Source organism: Macaca thibetana, chromosome 1 (assembly GCF_024542745.1).
Source record: "Macaca thibetana thibetana isolate TM-01 chromosome 1, ASM2454274v1, whole genome shotgun sequence".
Lineage (NCBI taxonomy): Eukaryota > Metazoa > Chordata > Mammalia > Primates > Cercopithecidae > Macaca > Macaca thibetana.
In genome coordinates, this window is record NC_065578.1 from 91,714,751 (window position 1) to 91,738,294 (window position 23,544).

At 38.4% G+C, this 23,544-nt stretch overlaps 1 protein-coding gene across 3 annotated transcripts in view; it reads left to right on the forward strand.

Annotated features, from left to right (window-relative positions):
* The window catches only part of RPAP2 (RNA polymerase II associated protein 2), an 89,243-nt gene that overhangs the window by 40,012 nt on the left and 25,687 nt on the right, over positions 1–23,544 (forward strand). For 2 of the 3 annotated variants that reach the window (XM_050806917.1, XM_050806921.1), the window contains one exon: positions 8,114–8,182. In XM_050806917.1, the coding sequence (XP_050662874.1) occupies positions 8,114–8,182 (69 nt within the window). Of the gene's footprint in view, positions 1–4,893; positions 5,059–8,113; positions 8,183–23,544 lie in introns of those variants that run through there. The other variant, XR_007729309.1, reaches the window with a different exon arrangement.

Here is a 23,544-nt window from a genome sequence, read left to right on the forward strand (position 1 = left end):
TAATAATGATGAGAGACATTTTTTAGGTATCCTGTCTTATACCTATCACAGAACCATGCATCCAAAAGGAGATAAAAAGTATTTAAAAACTGTCTACACTGATGATAAAGTTTAAATATATGTACACAGTATGGAAACACTGAAGTTTAGGATTCGTTCAGGATTTATCAGGGAATGAATATCATCATACTAACATAAAGTCGAGTGAGGGAAGATGAAGGTCAAATCAGGCAGAGGCTGATCACTGATTTTTTTTTTTTTTTTTAAAGACAGGGTCTTGCTCAGTTGCCCAGGCTGGAGTTCAGTGATGCGATCATGGTTCACTGCAGCCTTAACTTCTGGGCTCAAGCATCAGCCTGGCTAATTTTTTTTTAAGTTTTCTGTAGAGATAGGGGGCAGTCTCACTATGTTGCCCAGGCTGGTCTTGAACTCCTGCCCTTAAAAGATCCTGCTCTCTCTCAAAGTGCTGGGATTAGAGGCACAGGCAGGAGCCACAGTTCCTGATCATTTCATTGATTTTCAAAGGACTTGCCATTCACCTTCCTGCAGACAACACATATTTAATCACCATTCTGAGCAAACTGATAAAAGTTATGCTGTACATATCAGAAAACATTAGAATAAACCCTATGGTCTCCAACTACACATTTTTTATCTGGCTTATGTAGAATAGATTAACTAGCAATTTAATTTACTTTGTTTATATTTTTTAGAACAATATTTTTCTATAGATCTAATTTGGTGTCTCTTTTTAAAAAAACTATTCTGAGGTTCTCAAAAGTTACTAGAAACTTTAGGGAAAAAAAAGTTAGGCTACCCCAGATATTTCTAATCAGTGAGACTTGCTCAAATTTGGAAGCTTATTGGAATCACCTAGGGAGCCTTAAAAAATTACCACCTGTGTCCTACTCCCCCATCCAACCCCCACTCCCCCAAGGATTCTGATTTAACTGGTTTGGCATATGGCATTCAAGGGACAGGATTTTAATGCTCTCCAGGTGATTTTAATGGATAGTCAAAGCTGAGAACCTACTGCTCTAGGGCATAATGCAAAAAATAATAATAATAATTTTGGGACTAATACCTCACTGACCTTCCCAGTCCCTTGGTTTTCCTGCCTGCTCCCTTCTGGCAGCCAGTCAATAATTTTAGAACTTACTGAATGGAGAGTGGTAATAGTGACATTTTTATTGTAGTGATTCTTCACAGTTTTTTTTTTCTCCTACGTCTAAGGACCTCTTTTTTTTTCCACCATAGAATTGTTAAGTAGTGACTAATTTGTGTTTTTTAAAATATTATTATTATTAATGAAAAATACAGCCAGGCACAGTGGCTCAAGTCTGTAATCCCAGCACTGCAGATATGAGGAGACATTCAAATGCCCTTTTCCTCTTATAAACTATTATCATTTTTTTCTGTCATTCCTATTTTCTGGCTCTAAGTCCCTTCTAGTTACTTTCTGCATTATTTAAAGACTTGATTATATGACATCTGAGATTTGCTTCAAAATTATCTAGATTAGCAGTAGTGTTGAATATGGAGTTGTTATAGAAGAAACGTGATTAGCTGGGAGTTGGTAATTGTCAAAGTTGTGATGTGTATATAGGAATTTATTTTATATTATCTCTACTTTTATATATGTTGAAATTTAATAAAAAGCATTGGGAAAATAAGCCCAAAAACATATGCTTTATTTTGGTAGGAGGTGTTATAAAATTCTGTTCCAAAAACCTGGGTGTTAATTATTTTTGAAAATCTTTACTCTTTAATAACTATAAGTCAAAGTCTGTAGCTTTGATAAAAATTGCTTAAATTGGCTTCACTGTCCTTCAGAAAAGTGTCAGTTGCTTAGAATACAGAATGACCTCTGATAAGATAGCTGATTTGAAGTCTTCAGATTCCAGATTCTGGACAACGTTGGCAGGTCTGTGACAGTTTGTAGGCTAGGGCTGCCAGGCGAAGCTTCTGGAAAAATGCCATATTGATGACAGTAACTATTGTTGAGAAGTCTTTTCAATCAATACTGATAATGGGAAAGAGTTGACATAAATAACCACATCCTTCTCTCTGAAATGGCAATCAATAATAGGAACTTGTAGAACAGTGATTCTCAAGCCAGTTGTGCATCAGAATTACCTGGGGAGCTTTTAACAACTATAGATGTCCGGCTTCCACCCTAGAGATTGAGTTTCATTCGGCTAGGGTTGGCCTCAGTCATTAGTATTTTCTTTTTTCTTTTTTTTTTTTTTGAGACGGAGTCTCGCTCTGTCGCCCAGGCTGGAGTGCAGTGGCCAGATCTCCGCTCACTGCAAGCTCCGCCTCCCGGGTTCGCGCAATTCTCCTGCCTCAGCCTCCCGAGCAGCTGGGACTACAGGCGCCCGCCACCTCGCCCGGCTTATTTTTTTGTATTTTTAGTAGAGACGGGGTTTCACCGTGTTAGCCAGGATGGTCTCGATCTCCTGACCTCGTGATCCGCCCGTCTCGGCCTCCCAAAGTGCTGGGATTACAGGCTTGAGCCACCGCGCCCGGCCCGTCATTAGTATTTTCTAAAAGCGCCCCCCCCTAGATAATTCTAATATGTAGCCAGGGTTGAGAGCCTATTTTGGGACCTAAACATAAAGCAGCTTTTTCGGCTCTATGAGAATTTCCCCAGTGAATAGAACTGTCCTTTCCACTGAATTGCATTACAAATCTGCTATCTAGAATGTTACATTGGTTTACCTGTCATAGCGTAAAGCAGGTTCCATCAGAATCTGCTTGATAATGATTCACTGTCATCAGTGTTGAATCTAGGTATTTTTCTAAATTAGATTTGAATTAAAATTATATTTTGACACAAAAGTCCATTTTAAATTTAATCAGTGATGAATCAAGGTATTTCAATCTGTATGAATTTCAAATTATGTTTTGAAAATCTGCTTTTTTTTTTTTTTTTTTTTTTTGAGACGGAGTCTCGCTCTGTTGCCCGGGCTGGAGTGCAGTGGCCGGATCTCAGCTCACTGCAAGCTCCGCCTCCCGGGTTTACGCCATTCTCCTACCTCAGCCTCCCGAGTAGCTGGGACTACAGGCACCCACCACCTCGCCTGGCTAGCTTTTTGTATTTTTTTAGTAGAGACAGGGTTTCACCGTGTTAGCCAGGATGGTCTCGATCTCCTGACCTTGTGATCCGCCCGTCTCAGCCTCCCAAAGTGCTAGGATTACAGGCTTGAGCCACCGCGCCTGGCCTGCTTTTTGTTTATTTTTATTTTTGAGACAGAGTCTTACTCTGTCACCCAGGCTGGACTGCAGTGCTGTGATCTCAACTCACTGCAACCTCTGCCTCCCAGGCTCAAGCAATCCTCCCACCTTAACCTCCTGAGTAGCTGGGATTACAGGCACACACCACCATGCCCTGCCAATTTTTGTATTTTTTGTAGAGAGGAGGTTTCACCATGTTGCCCAGGCTGGTCTCGAACTCCTGAGCTCAAGCAATCTGCCTGCCTCCCAAAGTGCTGGTATTACAGGCATGAGCCACCATACCTGGCCTGAAAAATCTGCTTTTTAAATGTTTTCTGTCAAATATTACTGTTTCCCTTTTAAATTGTCACTCAAACAATAGTAAATACATTCGTTTAGCATCTGTGCTGGAAATTATTTTGGCTCAACAATAGGAAAAATATGAAAACAGGTGAAATTTCGCTAGTTTGCTACTAGAAGTACTTTGAAATGAAAGCAAAACCTCTTATTTGTGTTCTCTCCAGTGCCTGGAACAGTGGTAATACAGCAGACACTCTAAATACGTTTTTGGTGAATGTATAAGTGAATTATGAAATCTTAAATCTGTCTTAACTCTACAAGATTTGAGTATAATAGAAAAGGAAATACTTTTTTGAGTTGTAGTCTTGCTCTGTCGCCCAGGCTGGAGTGCAGTGACGCAATCTTGGCTCACTGCAACCTCCACCTCCCAGGTTCCAACGATTCTCCCGCCTCAGGCTCCCAAGTATCTGGGATTACAGGCATGCACCAACACACCCAGCTAATTTTTGTATTGTTAGTAGAGACGGGGTTTCATGATGTTGGCCAAGCTGGTCTTGAACTCATGACCTCATGATCTGCCTGCCTCGGCCTCCCAAAGTGCTGGGATTACAGACATGAGCCACCACACCTGGCCAGGAAAGGAAATTCTGTTCTGTCATTTTATTCCTATATGCTTATCCTTATTTGAGCTAGCTCCTTTGGCTATATGCTAGATATTGTTTGATTTGCTACAAGTACATCAGTGAACAAAACAGACAAATCCCTTCACTCATGGAACTTACTTCTAATAGATGGAGTACAAAAATATGCCCTTTTCCTTTTCTTTGTCCATTCTTCTCCTTCTCACCCCAGAAGCAGGGAAATCAGATAGTACTGAGGAGGGAGAAAGTTGCACTTTTTAATAGGCTGATTAGGGAAGACCTCATTGAGAAGACACTGTTTGTGTAAAGACCCGAAAGGAGGTAAGGGAGCAAGCTGTGTTGCTGTCTGTGAAACTATAGCAGACAGGGAAGAGCAGGTGCAAAGACTCTAAAGCAGGAACAGGCCTGGTGTATTCACAGAATATTTAGGTTGCTGATGAGGTTAGAGAAATGAGCAGAGGCAAGAGTAGAGAGATACGTGGTCAGAGAAGTATGGGATTGGGGTTGGGTGTAGTACAGATTGTATAGGCTTTGTAGCTATGATCATTCTTTGACCTTCACTCTGAGTGAGATGGAGGGTAATTGGTAGGTCCTGAACAGAGGAATGACATGATCTAACATATGTTTTTTAACAGCATCATTTTGGCTCCCAAGTTGATAATTACAACAGATGAGCAGAGGCAGAGAGACCAATACAGCTAGAAATAGCCAGGGCTATTTTGGTAATCTAGGTAAGAAATGGTGTGGCTGAAGAGAAAGTGGTGGAGGTAATAAGAAGTGATTAGATCCTATTTTGAAGGTGGAATCATTAGAATTGGTGACTGGCTGGACATGGGATGTGAGAGAGTCAAGTTTAACCATAAGATTTGTGGCCTGAGCAACTGGATTCTGGAAGGATAGGGTAAGCCATTTACTGAGATAGGAGTGTCACACCATCCTTAGTTTTGGGGGCAGGATGAAGAGCCCAGTTTTGGCGCTACCAAATTTTGAGATGCCTGTTAGACATCCAAGTAGAAGTGTCAAGTGGACCATTAGATATAGAAATCTGGAATTCAAGGAGGAGGTCCAGGCTAGAGGTAATACATTTGGGAGTTGTCAGCATATAGTTTCTAATATTTAAAGTCATAAGATTGGATGACATCACCAAGGGAAAGAGTGTTTGTTTATACAGGAGAGAAGAGACCTAAGGCCAGAGGCCCTGGGACACTCCAGTATTAAAATGTTCAAGGAGGGTGCTCATGAGAGGTAGGGGAACCAGGCAAGTGAAAACTTGGTGAAGAAAATGTTTCCTGGAGAAGGGAGTGATTGTCAAGTGCTGGACAGATTAAGATGAGAGTTGTGAAATGTCTGTTGGATTTGGCAGTATGGCTGTCTCTTGTACAGTTAATCCTCACAAGAACCCTATGAGGTGGTTGATATTATTGTCCTTATTTTACCAAATTAAGTTCACAGCCATCAAACAATGTGTCCAAAATAAAAAACTACTGAGGACATATCTGGGTATTAAACCCTTATCTTTCAGACTCTAACCATTATATACTGTACTTCCTTTTTCTATCATGTAGGCTTTTTTAAATTTTGGAAAATGATGGGAAAATTCAGATTAATGTAACAAAATATATCCTCCACTCAGAATTAATAGATTTTAATATTTTCTAAAATTTGATTCAGATATATATTTTAAATAAAATGTTATAATTATTCAAAAAATATTAATTGAATGCCTACTGACTGCCAGCCACTTGTTCTGGAAACTTAGAATAAATAGTGAAGTACACAAAGACTCTTGCCCTCTGAGAAGAAAAACCAGAAAATAAACAACAATTATATATTAGAAGGCAATAAGTTGTATGGAAAAAAAAGAAAAACATAGCAGAATAAGGAGGTCAGGAGTATTGGGTTTGGGAGGTAGAGGGCAAGTTGTACTTTTTAATACTGTGGTCCGGATAGGCCTTATTGCAAAGATGACATAAGGAAACTTACCTGGAAGAAGATAGTTTCAGATGGACGGAATAGCTGGTGCAAAGGAGGAGGGCATGAAGTCAGTTCCCTTTGTTCCCTTTCCCAATCCATTCTTTGTTCCTCCCCAGAAGCAACTGGTACCGTGAAGTAGATGTGTATCCTTCTAGTCTTTGTTTTTATGTTTACTGCCATAAACAATATTTAGTATTTAGTCTGTTCTTGATTTATATAAATAATGCTATACCAGCCGGGCACTGTAGCTCATTCCTGTAATCCCAGCACTTTGGGAGGCCGAGGCAGGTGGATCACTTGAGGCCAGGAGTTAGAGACCAGCCTGGGCAACATAGTGAAACCCCACCTCTACAAAAATACAAAAATTAGGCGTGGTGGCACATGCCTGTAATCCCAGCTACTTGGGAGGCTGAGACAGAAGAATTGCTTAAACTCGGGAGGTGGAGGTTGCAGTGAGCCGAGAGCATGGCACTGCACTCCAGCCTGGGTGACAGAGCAAGACTGTCTAAAAAAAAAAAAAAAAAAAAAAAAAAAAATGCCATGCCATGTTTGCTTTCTTTCATTCAAAATTATGATGAGCAAAATATGTAAATCTGGTTTATTGATTTTAACCGCTATTTAATATTTTATAAATATGCCACAGTTTATTTTTCTCTCTATTACAAGCAGAGTTACATTAACAACCTTCACACACATTTTTTTATGTATAAGTGAGAGTATTTTTAGGCTTTATATCTAGAAGTATGTAAATAGCTGGGCTGTTTATATGCATTTTCAACTTTATTAGATATTGCCAGATTGTCATTCAATTGCTCACATCAACAGTGTGTTGCACTATTTCTTCCCATCCTCACCAACCTTGGTATTGCCAGTCTTTCATTTTTCCAGGTGGATGGAGTGAATTATTGTCTTTATATTAATTTCTCAAATTATTAGTGAGATTGAGCTCCTTTTCAAATTTTTATTGTCCATTTCAAATTCCTTTATAAATTCCTTGTTCATATCCTTTACCATTTATTTATTGGCTGATATTTTCTTATTGATTTATATCATTTTTAAATTTAGAGTGATCTTTCTAAATGTTTTCTGAGAAACTAAGATGACTACAGAGTTTTTTGTTGCCATTAATGGCTTAGTGATAAAATTTACTTCTGATTTTTTTAAAAACTTAAGTTTAATAAAGACCTATTCTTATAATTTATTAAGCCACTCTTATTTCTGTAAATTATGGATTATAACATCCCTTAATTGCCTGCTACCAACCTAGCACCAGATGGAAAGGTACAGAAGATGAAGTAAAATTACAATCAGAAATTGCTTACCTTAAGCCAGACACAGTAGCATGTACCTGTCATCCCAGCTACTCAAGAGGCTGAGTCAGGAGGATCTCTTGAGCCCAGGAATTCAAGGCTACAGTGTACCATGATCATGTCTGTGAAGAGCCACTGCACCGCAGCCCAGGCAACATAGCAAGATCCCATTTCTTTTAAAAAAAAAAAAAAAAAAAAAAAAAAAAGAAGAAGGAGAGAGAAGAAAGAAAGAGAGAAGAGAAGAGGAGGAGGAAGAGGAAGAGAAGAGAAGAGATAGGAGGGGAGGGGAGATGAGGGGAAGGGAGGAGAAGAATTGCTTGGTTAGGGGAAAGCATAGAGAATATTATGAGTATGTGTGTTGGGGGTGTGTGTGTTTTAATCAAGCGATTTAGTTTCCCACATTGTTCCTATATGTTTATCTTGTCTAGTAGTAATACTATTAAAAACATTAAAAAGTGGGGCTGGAACACTTCCTTTTGAGATGGCCATTATCAGATAGTGACTATTGAGCCGCATTATTATACTATTGACTCTGTCCTGTCAAATATAACAAGTATTTTTTAAAAAATAGTGCTTCTGTGGCACATTATTATAAATCTGATGTTCTCTAGAAAGAAATAGAAAGTTTACTTAAAGGTAACACTCCTTGGATAAATTTTATCTGTCTTTCAGGTTAACAAATAGAAATATTATACACAAACCTGCGGAATGGACTTTAATTGCTATGGTGTTGCTGTCATTGTAAGTACTCTCTCAGATTTTAACTCTAAATACTTAGTGTGAAGCATATTAATTAGGGAAAAACAAAGTGATCCACTGATTTTGTAAACTGCCTTGGAAAATATCATACCTCTATTTTGTGCCTTGTTTTCCTTTCCTATGTAATAAAACAACTTTTATATAAAGTGATATGTAATTATTCTCTATATTTTTTTTTACCATCTTTTCTTCTGTATACCTTATTCTTTACAAATACTATTTGTTATCATCTCTTTTTTTTTTTTTTTTTTTTTTTTGAGACAGGGTCTTGCTCTGTCGCCCAGGCTGGAGTACATTGGCGTGATCTCGGCTTACTGCCACCTCTGCCTCCCAGGCTCAAGCAATTCTCCCACCTCAGCCTCTCTAGTGGCTGGGACTACACCCACGCACCACCATGCCTGACTAGTTTTTATATTTTTTGTAGAGACAGTGTCTTGCTATATTGCCCAGGCTGGTCTCGAACTCCTGGACTCAAAAGATCCACCTGCCTCTACCTTCCAAAGTGCTAGGATTATAGGCATGAGCTACCACAGCCAGCCTGTTATCATCTTTGAAAGAGACAAACATCCTCATGTGGAGTATATGCAGAATAGTCTTTTAGTTTCATTTTTAGTAGTCCATTGTATTAACATTGAATGGGCTTCATTATTTTACATCTGTATTTTTACATATCTAATATTATTTTGTTTTTCAACATACTTTATTAGCATCAAAAAAGTTTTTTAAATTAATGTACAATTTTAAAATCTGACAGGTTTAAAGGAACTAAACCAGATGCTTACTACAAAAGCATATATAAAACATTTAATACTCATTCAGCTTTTAAGAAACCACTAGTGGTTTCTAAGGCTATTTATCAGTAGGGTTACAACTATTTAATAAGTGTAGTGTTTTTCAGCTTGAATTGTAAAATTCTTCTTTTGAGGATCATTCATTATTGCATTACTGTTGCTGCTTGGTGCTTGTTAGAGGTCATTGAAGCCCATAGGACATGGAAAACTTACCAGACACTCACAGGTCAAAAAGTGTTATGAATCAATCTCATAGCCTCTCCAGCCCTGCTTTCTTTTTCTTTGATATTACTTCAGTCTGACATGTTATTCTGGCTTTACTGTCCCTAGGAAGGCTGTGCTGAGAAGCATTAGAGTAGGCTTCAGTGAGCCAGAATCTGTGTCACCCAACCAGATACAACTCACATGATTCATTAAATCAGAACATAGAAAATAACTTTACTTGAATGCCCTGATATAAATTTTTTATCAACCATAAGAACAAATCTTTTGTCATTTCTACTATTCAGTGTTCCAGCTGAATTGGTAATTTGTGAACTGATCTTATGAATTTTTTAGAAAGTTTTTTCCATTTTATGAAATTTGTAAATATTTTGGTCACTGGCAAAGGAAATATCAGTATCTCTGCTCACCCACCAGATCATATGCCTGCTAATAAACCCTTATAGACAACTGTTTAACTGTACTTCTGCAATTCATTATACTAAAGGGAGAAGTAACTTTTTTGGTTGACAAGTCAGAGGCCTAGGCTCAGCACTAATCTCAGAATCTTGCTTTCTCAGCCACTTACTGAAGGTATTATCGTCATGAGCACTGCTTACTGAAGACACATTAAGTCCTACTGTTTTTGGATTAAATTTTTGCCGTATCTTATCTAAAATATATAGCAAAGAACTGAAAAAGTATGGAAAATGAAATAATAAAGGCTACCATTAAAATTTCATATGATTATTCCATACAAAAGTAAACCTCTCTAGTGTTTGATTTTAATAGAGGCATCCATGTGGCACAAAATACTGAAAGCTTTGCTAGTCCTTTTATGCACTGTTTGACTTCTTTAACTTTGGATATAATGTAGGGAACCTCTTATTTCAAGAGTCAGTGACCCATAAAAATAGTGCCTTAATTGAATTCACGGAACAAATTGCACACATTTTAGTGTAGTGTATCGCGTGTTTCATATTGGACAATCAATCTTTTTTTTTTGAGATGGAGTCTCGCTCTGTTGCCCAGGCTGGAGTGCAATGGCGCAATCTCGGCTCACTGCAACCTCTGCCTCCCGGGTTCAAGTGATTCTCCTGCCTCAGCCTCCTGAGTAGCTGGGATTACAGGCACCTGCCACCATGCCCAGTAGAGTTGGGGTTTCACCATGTTGGTCAGGCTGGTCTCGAACTCTTGACCTTGTGATCCGCCTGCCTTGGCCTCCCAAAGTGCTGTGATTACAGGCATGATGAGCCACTGCATCCGGCCTAGTGCAATCAATCTTGAAATTGTAGCAGTAAACACTATTTGCTTTTGTCATTCACCTTGCATCCCTCCTCTCTTTCGTTATGCCCTATTCCCTACCGCTAGATCTAACCTTCCTTCTCCTAGTCATTGGTCAACTGGACAACTAAAATCTTCCCCAGTTAGGGGAAACCCTTTTGGCTTCTTTAAAAATCTTTGGTCACTATAGACACCAAGACAGGTGGTGTTTCCTAGGTTTTTGCCTTTGAAATCTTGTTTTCTGTTAATTCTAACTTTTGCTCTTGGCCTTCCTTGCAGATTCTTTTCATTCTGCATTTTCACATTCTGTATCTTCACTAGCTGAATCTCCCTATTCTTTTGATTATCAGCTTCTAAGACTTCTGTCTCCTGCGCTGTATTATTTTCTTATTTCCTCTTTTCTCAGAAATTCCCCTTTAGCTTTTCATATTTCTGCCCCCACTGGAAATCTGTGGCTCAACTGATAGACTTTTTTTTATCTCTGGCTCTGTCCATTTGTCACCTTTTTATTGCAATTACTACTGTACAAGTTAGGGATAAAATAAAATACATATTCATCATGTGAAAACTCCATTGACTTCTATAAAGTATAATTATACTTTAATGTGTATATCCACCCCTTTTCTCCCCTTTAGAGTTTCAAAATTACTTTTTAGAGAAGGCATTTTGTCATTGGGGAAAGCAAAAGCAGGCATGGGGGCCAGCAGTGGATAAATGCCCTTACAGTGAAAAATATGGAGACTTTAGACACCCAGAGACATGCACATATAAAGAGAAAGGAGGAAACACACGCACACATATTTGTGGAGAAGTAACCCTACCTTTCAGCCTTTTAGCTTATTGCCAGTAACACTGACTGTAGGCATACATGGGAGTATATCTTTTTAAAAAATAATTATCCTATAATTCAGAAAATTTTCACATCTACTCTCAAATTTCCAATGGAATTTTTAAGTCACAACTTGTAGACATTTCTGGAATTCATGTTTTAAAGCAAACTGCTTATAAGTCTTTATAGCTAGGCAAAAGATTCTAAATGGCAATTGTTACTTAAGATGAATATAAGATAATATGTTCAGTAGTACTGTTCTTTATATATGAACATTGCTAAGTTTTATTATTACTATAATAGCATTTGTTTAATCCATGAAAGCTGTTTTCAGAATTCCTCATGTGAACTCTTAGAAGAGGATACATACATACACCTATATATAATTGTATTAATATGTTGCTATAATGCCACAAGTGTAACTCTTGTTAAAGGGGGAAAAAATCAACATTTTGACCAAAACGTGATAGTCCGGGACAACATAAATAAAACTGAGTCTTGAATTTTTACACCTTTATTCTTAAAGGAAATAAGGAGTTTTGGTAGCAAGCCATCTTCTCCTGGTGACTTTCATTGCTCTTTCACAGATGTATTAACATTTTTAAAATCTGTGCCAGGTGCAGTGGTTCATGCCTATAATCCCGGCATTTTGGGAGGCTGAGGCAGAAGGATTGCTTGAGCCTAGGAGTTGAAGACCAGCCTGAGCAACATAGTGAGACTCTGTCTCTACAAAAAATAAAAACATTAGCCAGGCATGGTGGCATATATGTCTGTAGTCCTAGCGACTAGAGAAGCTGTGGTGGGAGGATCGCTTCAGCCCAGGAGATAAGGCTGCAGTGAGCCATAATCGTACCACTGCACTCAAGCATGGGTAACAGAGCAATACCCTATCTCAAATAAGAATAATAATTTGGACCATAACATGTAATTTATCAGTGTATACTGATGGAAATTGTATTTGCGTATCTCAGAAAAAAATCTGATCAAACAGAGTTGGTACAGTTGATCATTGCGCACTCAATGAAATGCATCCCATATGAAAATACATCATGACCTATTCCTACTTCATTTTGGTTTCTCACTGATTCCATGGAACTTGAATTACTATTGTGATTGCAACATTTATTGATATTTATACTATGAATTCAGACCCTACGTGGTTACCCAAGAGCACATGGAAAGACCTTTTAAAGCAGAGCTTAAGCACTATTCATTTATGAAGGAATTAATGTTTCTTTAATTCCTTTAAAAATGTCCTCTCGTTCTTATTTAATAAATGTTATAAAGACGCTGAAGCACTCCTTATACAAAGAAGAACATATATAATAGTGATAATTGACTTTTTTTTTTTAAAGAACTCATTAGAAATGCAATAAAATAACCTGATAATTGCTCAGATTTATTGCTTAAGTACTTGGTTGTAATTTTGCATCTTAGTTGAAGTTTATCAGACTTTACTCTTAGATCTGATTTTGTTCCTGTAAAAGGTACTATATAGTGAAATAATATAGAGTTGAACCTGATTTTCTTAACTAAATATGCACTATTGAGATGTTAGGCTTTCTCCACAATCTTTGATGCATGACTTTTAATAAAAATGTATGTAAATATATATAGATAGTCTTGTATAGGCCAGGTGCAGTGGCTCACGCCTGTAATCCCAGCACTTTGGGAGGCCAAGGCAGGCAGATCAGTTGAGGTCAGGAGTTTGTGACCAGCCTGGCCAACATGGTGAAACCTCATCTCTACTAAATATACAAAAATTAGCCGGGCATGGTGGGGCATGCCTGTAGTTCCAGCTACTCCGGAGGCTGAGGCAGGAGAATCACTTGAACCCAGGAGACAAAGGTTACAGTGAGCTGAGATGGCGCCACTGCACTCCAGCCTGGGTGACAGAGTGAGACTGTCTCAAAATAAAAGATAGTCTTCCGTAAATATTTAGTACCTATATACTCTACTGTGTAAAGCTTATTAATGTATTTATATATTTTGAAGTTAGAAAGGACAGTAGGCCGGGTACAGTGTCTCATTGCCTGTGAGCACTTTGGGAAGCTAAGGCGGGTAGATCACAAAGTCAGGAGATTGAGACCATCCTGGCCAACATGGTGAAACCCCATCTCTACTAAAAATATAAAAATTAGCTGGGCGTGGCATGCCTGTAATCCTAGGTACTCGGGAGGCTGAGGCAGGAAAACCGCTTGAACCAGAGAGTCAGAGGTTGCAGTAAACCAAGATTGCGCCACTGCACTCCAGCCTGGTGATAGAGCAAGACTCTGTCTCAACGAAAAAAGAAAGAACCATAATGAATTGCATAAAATTATGTTTTATGATGTGGTATTTTGATATGATTTAGGTATATCATATTTGTTTTTATATTCCTCATAATTCCATGTTACCCACAATATAAGAAACCAGAAAGTAAAGAATCGCTTTTAATCATGGTCACAGTATTCAGAATAGCTTTTTTGAAAAGATTTAACTGGTATTTTGAGAAGATTTTCTAGCCATAGGACACATCGCTCAGCTTCTGTCCCATTTACTCCTTCCCTCTTCCCTTTGCTCTTGGTCTTCCCCAGTCTTCTGTGACCTCTGTCAGTATACTTGAGCATGTAACACAAGAGCAGACTGTGCTGATGGTGACCTAAAACTGAGAAATACAGGGAAACGTCCAGACCAAAACTGGCAGCCAAAGAGAAGACATATAGAAGGCTATCGAGAAGCAGCTTAACTGGCCTGAGTTCCTTTATGTGCAGCCTATGTGCAGAAATGGGAATTAGGTTTCTTCAAGAGTGCTTATACTTAAAATGTAACTTTTCCACCCAAGTTTAATATAAAAACTTTGTAAATAAGCCACTACTTAGTTTTCTGATGGTCTATGGTTAATTGTATCATAGGAGTCAAATGTCTCTTGGTGACCAGGGAGAGAGGTGTGTGTTGTGTTCTGTGTGAATTATTTGGTTATCCAATGAAGGAGATGAATATTTTGTATTACTCAGAAAGGATAGAGGATAAAGTGACGTGTAGTAGTCTAACATGGATACATGCTCTTCCTAGTTCTATGCCCTTGATGTTCTCTAATGGAAAGCTTTCAAGACCATCTCCAAAAATGTCTGCTTTCATTTTATTTATCTGAACTGGCTGTTTCCAGTGAACTGTGGCCCGCTTCCTAGGCAGAGACCATACAATAGTTTATTCTCTCTAAAAGCTTTGAGTATTCCTGTCGTTCAGGGAGTAGCATGTAAGTCCTGGGAAATGGTATTTAAACAGCTCAACTTGACCATGATCGCTAAACAAAAGCCATCACTGGACATGGGCAGCCACTTTAGGTAACCATCATACAGATAGATACTCTGGAGAGTCACTTCCCTAGGGCTACCAGGCCTGAATGGAAAGATGTGACTAAGGCTTTTGCCTCAGCAGGCTGTTTTTTTAAAGCCTGCCTATCACTAATTTCCTCAGAAAAATCTGTGAACATACCAGGAAAAACAAAGAGATGGTTCCTTAGAAATCTATTGGTTACAAGTATTCCCAGCTCTTTCCCTTAGCAGTCCAAATTTAGTTTTAGGTATTTGAGACCATATTTGAAGATCATTGAAATTACTTTTTTATATTTCCTTACAATTATGGAATTTTTATATTTAACTGAGCTGTTTAAAGTTGAAATAAAATTCATATACAATTCACCATTTGTATATTTTAAAATATACAAAATACACAGTTCACTGGTTTTTAGTATGTTCACTATGTTGTACAACCGTCACCACTATCTAATTCCGGAACATTTCTGTCACCCAAAAAAGAAACCTCCTATTAGTTCAGTCCCAATTTCCCTTCCTCCAGTCCTCTGGCAACCATAAATCCATTCTCTATTTGACAGATTTATCTATTTCTGAACTTTTCATATAAATGGAATCATATATGACCTTTTATGTCTGGCTTCTTTCACTTAATGTGTTTTCAAGATTCATCCATTTTGTAGCATGTAACAGTACTTCATTCCTTTTTATGGCCAAATAATATTCTATTGTATGGATATACCACATTTGTTTATTCATCAGTTGACAAACATTTGGGTTATTTCCATTTTTTGCTATTTGATGGATAACAGTGCTATAAACATTCATGTACAGATGTTTTGTGTGAGCATATGTTTTATGTTCTCTTAGGTATATACCTAGGAGTAGAATTGCTGGGTCATATGATAACTCTGTTTAACCTTTTAAAGAACTGCCAAAGTGTTTTCTACAGTGGTTGTATCATTTTACATTTCCACTAGCAATGTATGAGGGCTGCAAAGATTGAACTTTACAAATTATCTCATCTTGCTTCACACCCAGTAGTCATTTTAAAGGCTTATATATGCAGTTTCCCCAAAACTTAAATATGCCTAATCTAATTGATTTTAGGCTTTCATGGACATGTAACATCAATTTCTTATGTTTTAGGAATTTCTACTATAAACGCAAAATGAGTACTTTCAAGCTAAAAACAAAGGTTACGGTGTTCATAGTGTTCAATTTGAAACCATATAAATGTCTGAACAGTAGCTACTGGTATTCTTTTGGATTCCTCAGTATCCATAAAATTCAGTTTTTGTTTCTTCCTTATATAAATCTTGAATTTGTTTATCTTATGATATTTACTATCCTATCACCTTTGTCATTGTGAAGTTTAAATATTTACCTGTTTACTGAGGATTGAACAATAATTATTTCTATACATTCCCATACTTATTGCTGAGAGTTTATGTAAGAAAAACATGTTTTTAAACTGAAATAACTTTACCCTCAGCCAACAGAGCTATATGGGAATCTAGATAGTTCCTAAAGAAATAATACTTGTTTAAATTTTTAATCAAAGCCGACTTTCTACAATAATTCCCCCCACAGAATTCCCTATATCTTTGGCAGTTTTATAATGCTACTCTTTTTTTTTATTCATAAGTAGTTGAGTATCTTCAACTTCAGGCCATACTCCACATTAAAAGTCATCAAGGATCCTGAGCAAAAAGATGTGCACTCCAGCTGCCCTGTCCCAAGCAGCAGCAGTGGTGGTGATGACAGCAGTTAGCAGCAGTTGGCCCTTGCAAATCACAGCCTTGATTTTAGGAGCCAGTCCCTCTATCTGCTAGTGCCATCATCACATCCTGACTGAGCTCCCTGAGAGCTAGGAAGCATGAAGCTTGAGGGAATTGTTACCCCCAGCATCAGGGTCTGCCACTATAAGGGTGTGATAATCATTGTGTGTGGAAGCCATAGTTGACTACATTTCAATCTTAGAGTATTGAAAAAAAGTTGGAGACACTATTCTGAGAGAATTGTTACATGGTGACAATGATGAAGAAAAGCTTTTCCAGTATTCATCTGCCAAGTTGTTCTGTAGATCTGTCACAAACAGGAATTAGATATAAAGTTGTAAAGTCACTGTAACCCAGCCCTTTAAACAAACCTATGTGTAATATATCACCACAAAGTGAGTTACAAAGAACTTTTTTCTTTTGAATTAGAAATATCAGTGGAAAGCATCCCTGCTTCCTTATTAATGGGTAAACCTAAAGCATTAAATGCAAACATTAACAGGACATAAACCATCTGTTATAAGAAAAACATTTTATTTTATTTGGCTATCATAGCTTCTTATAATCAGAGTTTTTATCTCTGTTTTCTAGATAGTAGTTCTGAAATGGAAAGTTCATAGTGACATACTTCTTAATAGCATATTCTTCTTGCCTACTTTTTTTGTTTCTCTCAGAAGTCCTTTAATGGTACTAACCTCACATGCCTCCTGGTTTTTCAAATTTGGGGACATTAGCTTTGTGCCTAAGATTAAATGCAATTTTAATTTATATAATTAATTCTTCTTCTTATTATTATTTTGAGACAGGTTCTCTGTTACCCAGGCTGGAGTGCAGTGGCATGATCTCGGCTCACTGCAATCTCTGCCTCCCAGGCTCAAGCAATCCTCCTAACTCAACCTCCCAAGTAGCTGGGACTATGGGTGCATGCTACCATGCCCAGCTAATTTTTTTTTGTAGAGATAGGGTTTGACCACATTGCCTAGGCTGGTCTTGAGCTCAAGCAATCCTCCTACCTTGTCCTTATGTCATTAATTTTATTTAACATTATGTTTTTTAAATATAATTATTCTACCCCATAGACTACCTTTAACTATACAAGGGTCTCTCAAAACCCTAAACTCAGTCTCATTCTGGATTATATCCTATTTTTGTTCCTAACTAGCAGGGTAGCCTCGTACAAGTTACTTAACTTCATTGACTACTATTGTTGGCAGGATGAAGGATTGGACTAAACCCAGGTTAAATCAACTTGGTAGTGCTAATTCAAGTATGAGGTATAAAAAGTAAGAAACTGTTTTCATGCAATGTATCAAAGGCTTCTGAAAGAGATAAAGATGAGTATATTTAGCATAGGAAACAATTTAATTTTGCAGGTGGAGTTCCGTGGTGACACTGTCCAAGTGTTATACTTTGTTACATATCTCCATCATAAGCTTGGCAGGGAAATACTAGTCAGTCACTCTTTCTATGGAAAGATTTCAGAGTACTCATTTAAGTAAATGAGAGGAACACCCCGAAGAGGCCTTCTCTTTCTAGTGCAGACTTTAGTTGACATTATACAGGTTAAGTATTAGAAATCCAAAATCCAAAATGCTCCAAAATCTGAAACTTTTTCAGCACCAACATGATGCTCAAAGGAAATACTCGTTGGAGTGTTTCAGATTTCGGATTTTTGGATTAGGGATGTTCAACCAGTAAGTATAATGCAAGTATTCCAAAATTCTAAAATATCCGAACTCCAAAACAGTTCTGGTCCCAAGCATTTTAGATAAGGGATACTCAAACTATATTGCTCTTCATATCAAAGATGTGGAACTTTTCCTCAAATGCAAAAGGAGAACGTGGAGTGGTTTAGCACCTGCACATTATGATAAGGGTGGTAAAGAGCAAAATGAAACATGTAAATTAATTTTGTGAATGTTAAAATATGTTTTAAAACTGTTTTACTTACAGAATCCTCACTCCAACTGTGGGCCTTTTTTTCCTCATCCAATTTATTCTTTACATTTTGTTTTATTTATTTATTTTTTAAATTTTTTTAGTAGAGATGAGGTTTCACTATGTTGGCCAGGCTGGTCTCGAACTCCTGGTTTCAAGTGATCCACCTGCCTCAGCCTCCCAAAGTGATGGGATTACAGGTGTGATCCACCATGCCCAGCCTATTCTTTATATTTTATTCTGGGAATAAGTATCATCAATGAATAGAAAAGTTTAGAAAGTTATTTTATGTGAGTGTTTCTGATTTTTCAAATCACATTTAAGGACTTTTTTAAAAAATAGCTCTGGAATAACATTTTCCTTTTTTTAACTTTTATTTTTTGAGGCAGAATCTCTCTCTGTCACCCAGGCTGCAGTACAGGTGACCTGATCTCAGCTTACTGCAACCTTCGCCTCCTGGGTTCAAGCAATCCTCCTCCCTCAGGCTCCCAAGTAGCTAGGATTACAGGTGTGTGTCACCACTCCGGGCTAATTTTTTTTTTTTTTTTTTTTTTTTTTTGGATTTTTAGTAGAGATGGGGTTTTGCCATGTTGGCCAGGCTGGTCTCGAACTCCTGGCCTCAAGTGATCTGCCCACCTCAGCCTCCCAAAGTGCTGGGGTTACAGGCATGAGCCACCACACCTGGCCCATTGTCCTTTTTTATTCTTTACTTTTTTTCTCTCATTAAAAAATGGGCCAGGCGCAGTGGCTCACACCTATAATCCCAGCACTTTGGGAGGCCAAGACAGGTGGATCACCTGAGGTCAGGAGTTCAAGACCAACCTGGCCAACATGGTGAAACTACGTCTCTCCTAAAAATACAAAAATTAGCCTGGCGTGATGGTGGGAACCTCCTGTAATCTCAGCTACTTGGGATGCTGAGACAGGAGAATCGCTTGAACCCTTGAAGCAGAGGTTTCAGTGAGCTGAGATTGCGCCACTGCACTCCAGCCTGGGTGACAGAGCAAGACTCCATCTCAAAAAGAAAAAAAAAATAGAATTGCATATATAACACACACACACACAACAGATGTTTATTGAGCAACGCTATGAGTAAGACTATGTCTTAGACCCTGTAGGGAATACAAAGATTAAACAAATCCCTTTCACTCAAACACTTTACAGCCTACTGGAGGTTGAGGAAAGGGAGAAATCAATAATGTGCTGCACAAGTAGCTACAATAAAAAATTGAATGTGTTAAATGCCGGGAAAAAAAAAAGGCACAAAATATTGTTGGGATTCAAAGAAGTAAAAGACTTCAATTGGGAGGTTATAATAGAAGTAAAAGATCTGTTTGGGGGAGCATACAAAGGTGATGGGTTCAAAAGACAGAAAGGATTTCAAGAAATAGAACAGATGAGAGGATTCTAGGAAGTACCTATGTATAGCATGAAAAAAGCAAGATAAGGCTGATAACTAGAAGGAAAGGTTGGGTCTATTGTAGAGATAGATTTTTGTTGTTGTTGTTTTGAGATAGAGTCTCTGTTGCCCAGGCTGGAGTGCAGTGACATGGTCTTGGCTCACTGCAACCTCTGCCTCCCGGGTTCAAGTGATTCTTGTGCCTCATCCTCACGAGTAGCTGGGACTACAGGTGTGCACCACTAATTTTTGTATTTTTAATAGAGACAGGGTTTTGCCATGTTGGCCAGGCTGGTCTCAAACTCTTGGCCTCAAGTGATCTGCCTGCCTTGGCCTCCCAAAGTGTTGGGATTACAGGCGTAAGCCACCATACCCTGCCCCTGAGATAAATCCTTTAATGGCAGACAAACTTAATTCAGTGGGTAATGAAAGTCATTTAAATTTTTTGTTTTTGTTTTTTGTGGAGTTTTGTTTGTTTGCTTGTTTGTTTTAGACACAGGATCTTGCCCTGTTGCCCAGGCTGCAGTCAATGGCGTGATCATAGCCTACTGTAACCTCAGACTCCTGGGTTCAAGTGATCCTCCCTTCATTTAAGTTTTGAGTAGAATAATATCATAAAATCTGTGTTTTAGGAAGGTTAGTCTTGCAGAGATCTGGAGTCAGATCTGATCCTATCTTCCACCTTGCGTCAGCCTTTCAAAGACTTTCAATTGCTGTTAAAGAAAAACTTTTTTATTGCGGCCTACGTACCCCTGTGATCTAGCCTTTCTTTCTTCTCCAGCCTCATCTCACACCATCCTGCCTTGTTCTCCCATTCCTGTCACTCTGACCTTTCATATCTTTCTCATCATAATCTTTACCACTGTAGGACACAGGTCCGAAATGTTCTCTCCCCTCTTCCCTTGGTTAATTCCTCTTCTTCTTTCAGAACTTGAGGAAGTGTTTCCTCCTCAAGAAGTTTTCCCTGACCTCCCTGGCTAGATCAAATATGTCTATACACAGGCCCTCACAACACTATATACTTTTCTTTCTTAGCACTTACCCTATTTTCAGTTTTATATTTAATTGTATGATTACTTGATTAATGTATGCTTGTCTCACTGTACTTAAAATTTTTAGGGGCTGGCTCATCTTTCTTTTTTTTCCTTTGAGACATGGTCTCACTCTGTCACCCAGGCTAAAGTGCAGTGGCACAGTCACAGCTCACTAAAGCCTTAACCTCCTGAGTTCAAGTGATCTCCTGCCTCAGCCTCCCATGTAGCTGGGACCATAGGCATGCATCACCATGCTCGGCTTTAAAAAAAATTTTTTTTTTGTAGACATGGGTCTCACTTTGTTGCCCAGGCTGGTCTCGAACTCCTAAACTCAAGTGATCCCCCACCTCGGTCTCCCAAAGTGCTGGGATTACAGGCGTGAGCCACTATGCCCAGCCTATTCATCTTTAAATTTTAAAAAAAGAAAACAGGAAAGACAAATACACCTATCCTTTTTTCTTGACCTCAGGCTATCAAATGTCTTGAAGAGCTTGTCTGCTCTCAGTGATTCCAGTGCTTCTCATTAATCCTTTGCATTCTGGATCTTGCCCCCACCTTTTATGGAATTGATTTTCTCAAAGCCTCTACTAGCAACAGCCTAGTTAAACGAAGAGCAGTGAGGCAATGAAATGTAAAGGAAGAGACAAATTATGAGAAACACTATAGCTCTGGAATCTATAGGATTTTGCAAAGTTGGGGAAAGTCAAACATAATATTAAGATATTAAGACAGGTGGCTGTGAAGATACTGGTGCCTTCTGAGAAGTAGGTAGGAAGAACTAATTGAAAGAGGTGATGCATTTATTTTTATTTATATTTTTATTTATTTATTTATGAGATGGAGTTATGCTCTTGTTGCCCAAGCTGGAGTGCAATGGCACAATCTCGGCTCACCGCAACCCCCACCTCCCAGGTTCAAGCAATTCTCCGGCCTCAGCCTCCCAAGTAGCTGGGATTACAGGTGTGCGCCACCATGCCCAGCTAATTTTTGTATTTTTAGTAGAGATAGGATTTTACCATTTTGGCCACACTGGTCTTGACTCCTGACCTCAGATGATTCACCCGCCTTGGCCTCCCAAAGTGCTGGGATTACAGGCATGAGCCATCATGCCTAGCGATGCACTTGGTTTTATACCTGTTTTGCAAGTGCTGAGACTTCCTGTTCAATTTAAGATTTAGGCAGATTATCAGTTAGATGGCTCCCTGACAGGAGTTGAAAATGTGGAACTAGAGCTGAAGAATGGTGATGAAAATCAGAGACCTAGATTTTGGTGTCAGCATTGGGATGGATGAGATGGCAGAGGTAGAGGATGTTAAATGCACAGTCAAGATGGGACAAAACTTTGTGGGACAGCTGGATCAAGGCCAAGAATGCCTGAAGAATACAGAGAAAGCAGAAAAGGGGAGAGAGGGGAAACAGACACTTTGAGCACCAACTAAATGCAAACACCGTGCTAGACTCTACATTTTCGTTTGATTCTCACAATTCAGTCTGGTCAGTGGTGTTCCACTCACCAATGGAAGAAATAGGCTTTGTAAAGACATACACTTTGCCCAAGGTCAGAGCTGAGATTCAGACTCAGACCCTATCTGACTTCAAAACATGTACTTTGCCCTGCAGTGTGCCTCAGACAGGTATGTAATCAACCAGAACACTGTTAAAGAGTCTTACTTAAGTTTAAGTTTCAAGAAAAATGTAGTAACTACCTTTCTAGAGATGAAGTAGTTGCTCTGTGCTGAATGAGAATGAGAATAAGTACTAAGGGCTGTGGTCCTGGCAATTAGGTGGTGTGGGTAACCTTCAAGAAAGCAGTTTCTACAGAATGATGAGTGGAGACCAGATTGTAAAGGCTGCTATAGTATTACATGTGGTGTTGAGGCACTAGACGGAGCAAATGCCAGCTACTCTTTTCATATGGTTGGCAAAAGCAGAAAGGAGAAGGGGTTTATCATCCAATATGGTATGATAAATCATCAGAAGATTCTCAAGATAGTGGAAGTTTGAGCGTTTTGGTAGCAGAGGGGAAGGAGACATTAGACAGGCAAGGCTGGAAGAACTAGAGGGTAACTGCTGGAATGTGGCCCATGAAGAGACTGGGAATGACATCAAAGGTGTATTTGCCTCTTTTTCTTTCCTAACTCCTTTCACCCACTTTCCTACTTATCTGCCACATATTTCTCTCTCCTTGCTTTAAATGTCAGTGTTATTTGGTAACATTTTGCCTCCTGCTCTTAATTTCAAAAGCACAGGAACCAAACTTTGTATATTTCAGCTCCCAAAAACCCATATTATTAATTTTCATTACTGTTACATTCATTACTGTATTATTAGTTTCATTCTGGCTCTGATTGATTGTTACCCTCCTTTCTCCACAGGTCAATGATACCCCTAGGAGAATTAATTTAGGCATTTCTGAGCTTGAGTTATACAGCCACTATGTTTAATTATGGTGACTAACCTTTATTTTCTCATATTCATGACTTTTACCTTCCCCTGCCTTCTCACGTTCCATGACCCACAAGTTGGTTTTGGGAACATAAACATATAATTTACCAAAAAAAAAAGCATATATATATGTATATATATGTACATATATACATATGCGCACACATGTAAGTTTCTACATGAGAATAAGAGAATTTTTATTTATCCAGTATTGTGTTTGGACAATATGTAAACAGTGCTAAGCCAGGAAAGATATCTGTAGTAAGTGAGGTGAATTTGAAGCAGTTTTCTTACCAAAACATAATCTCCATACAGTCAAAGACATTGTCGGGATTACTTTTGTCTT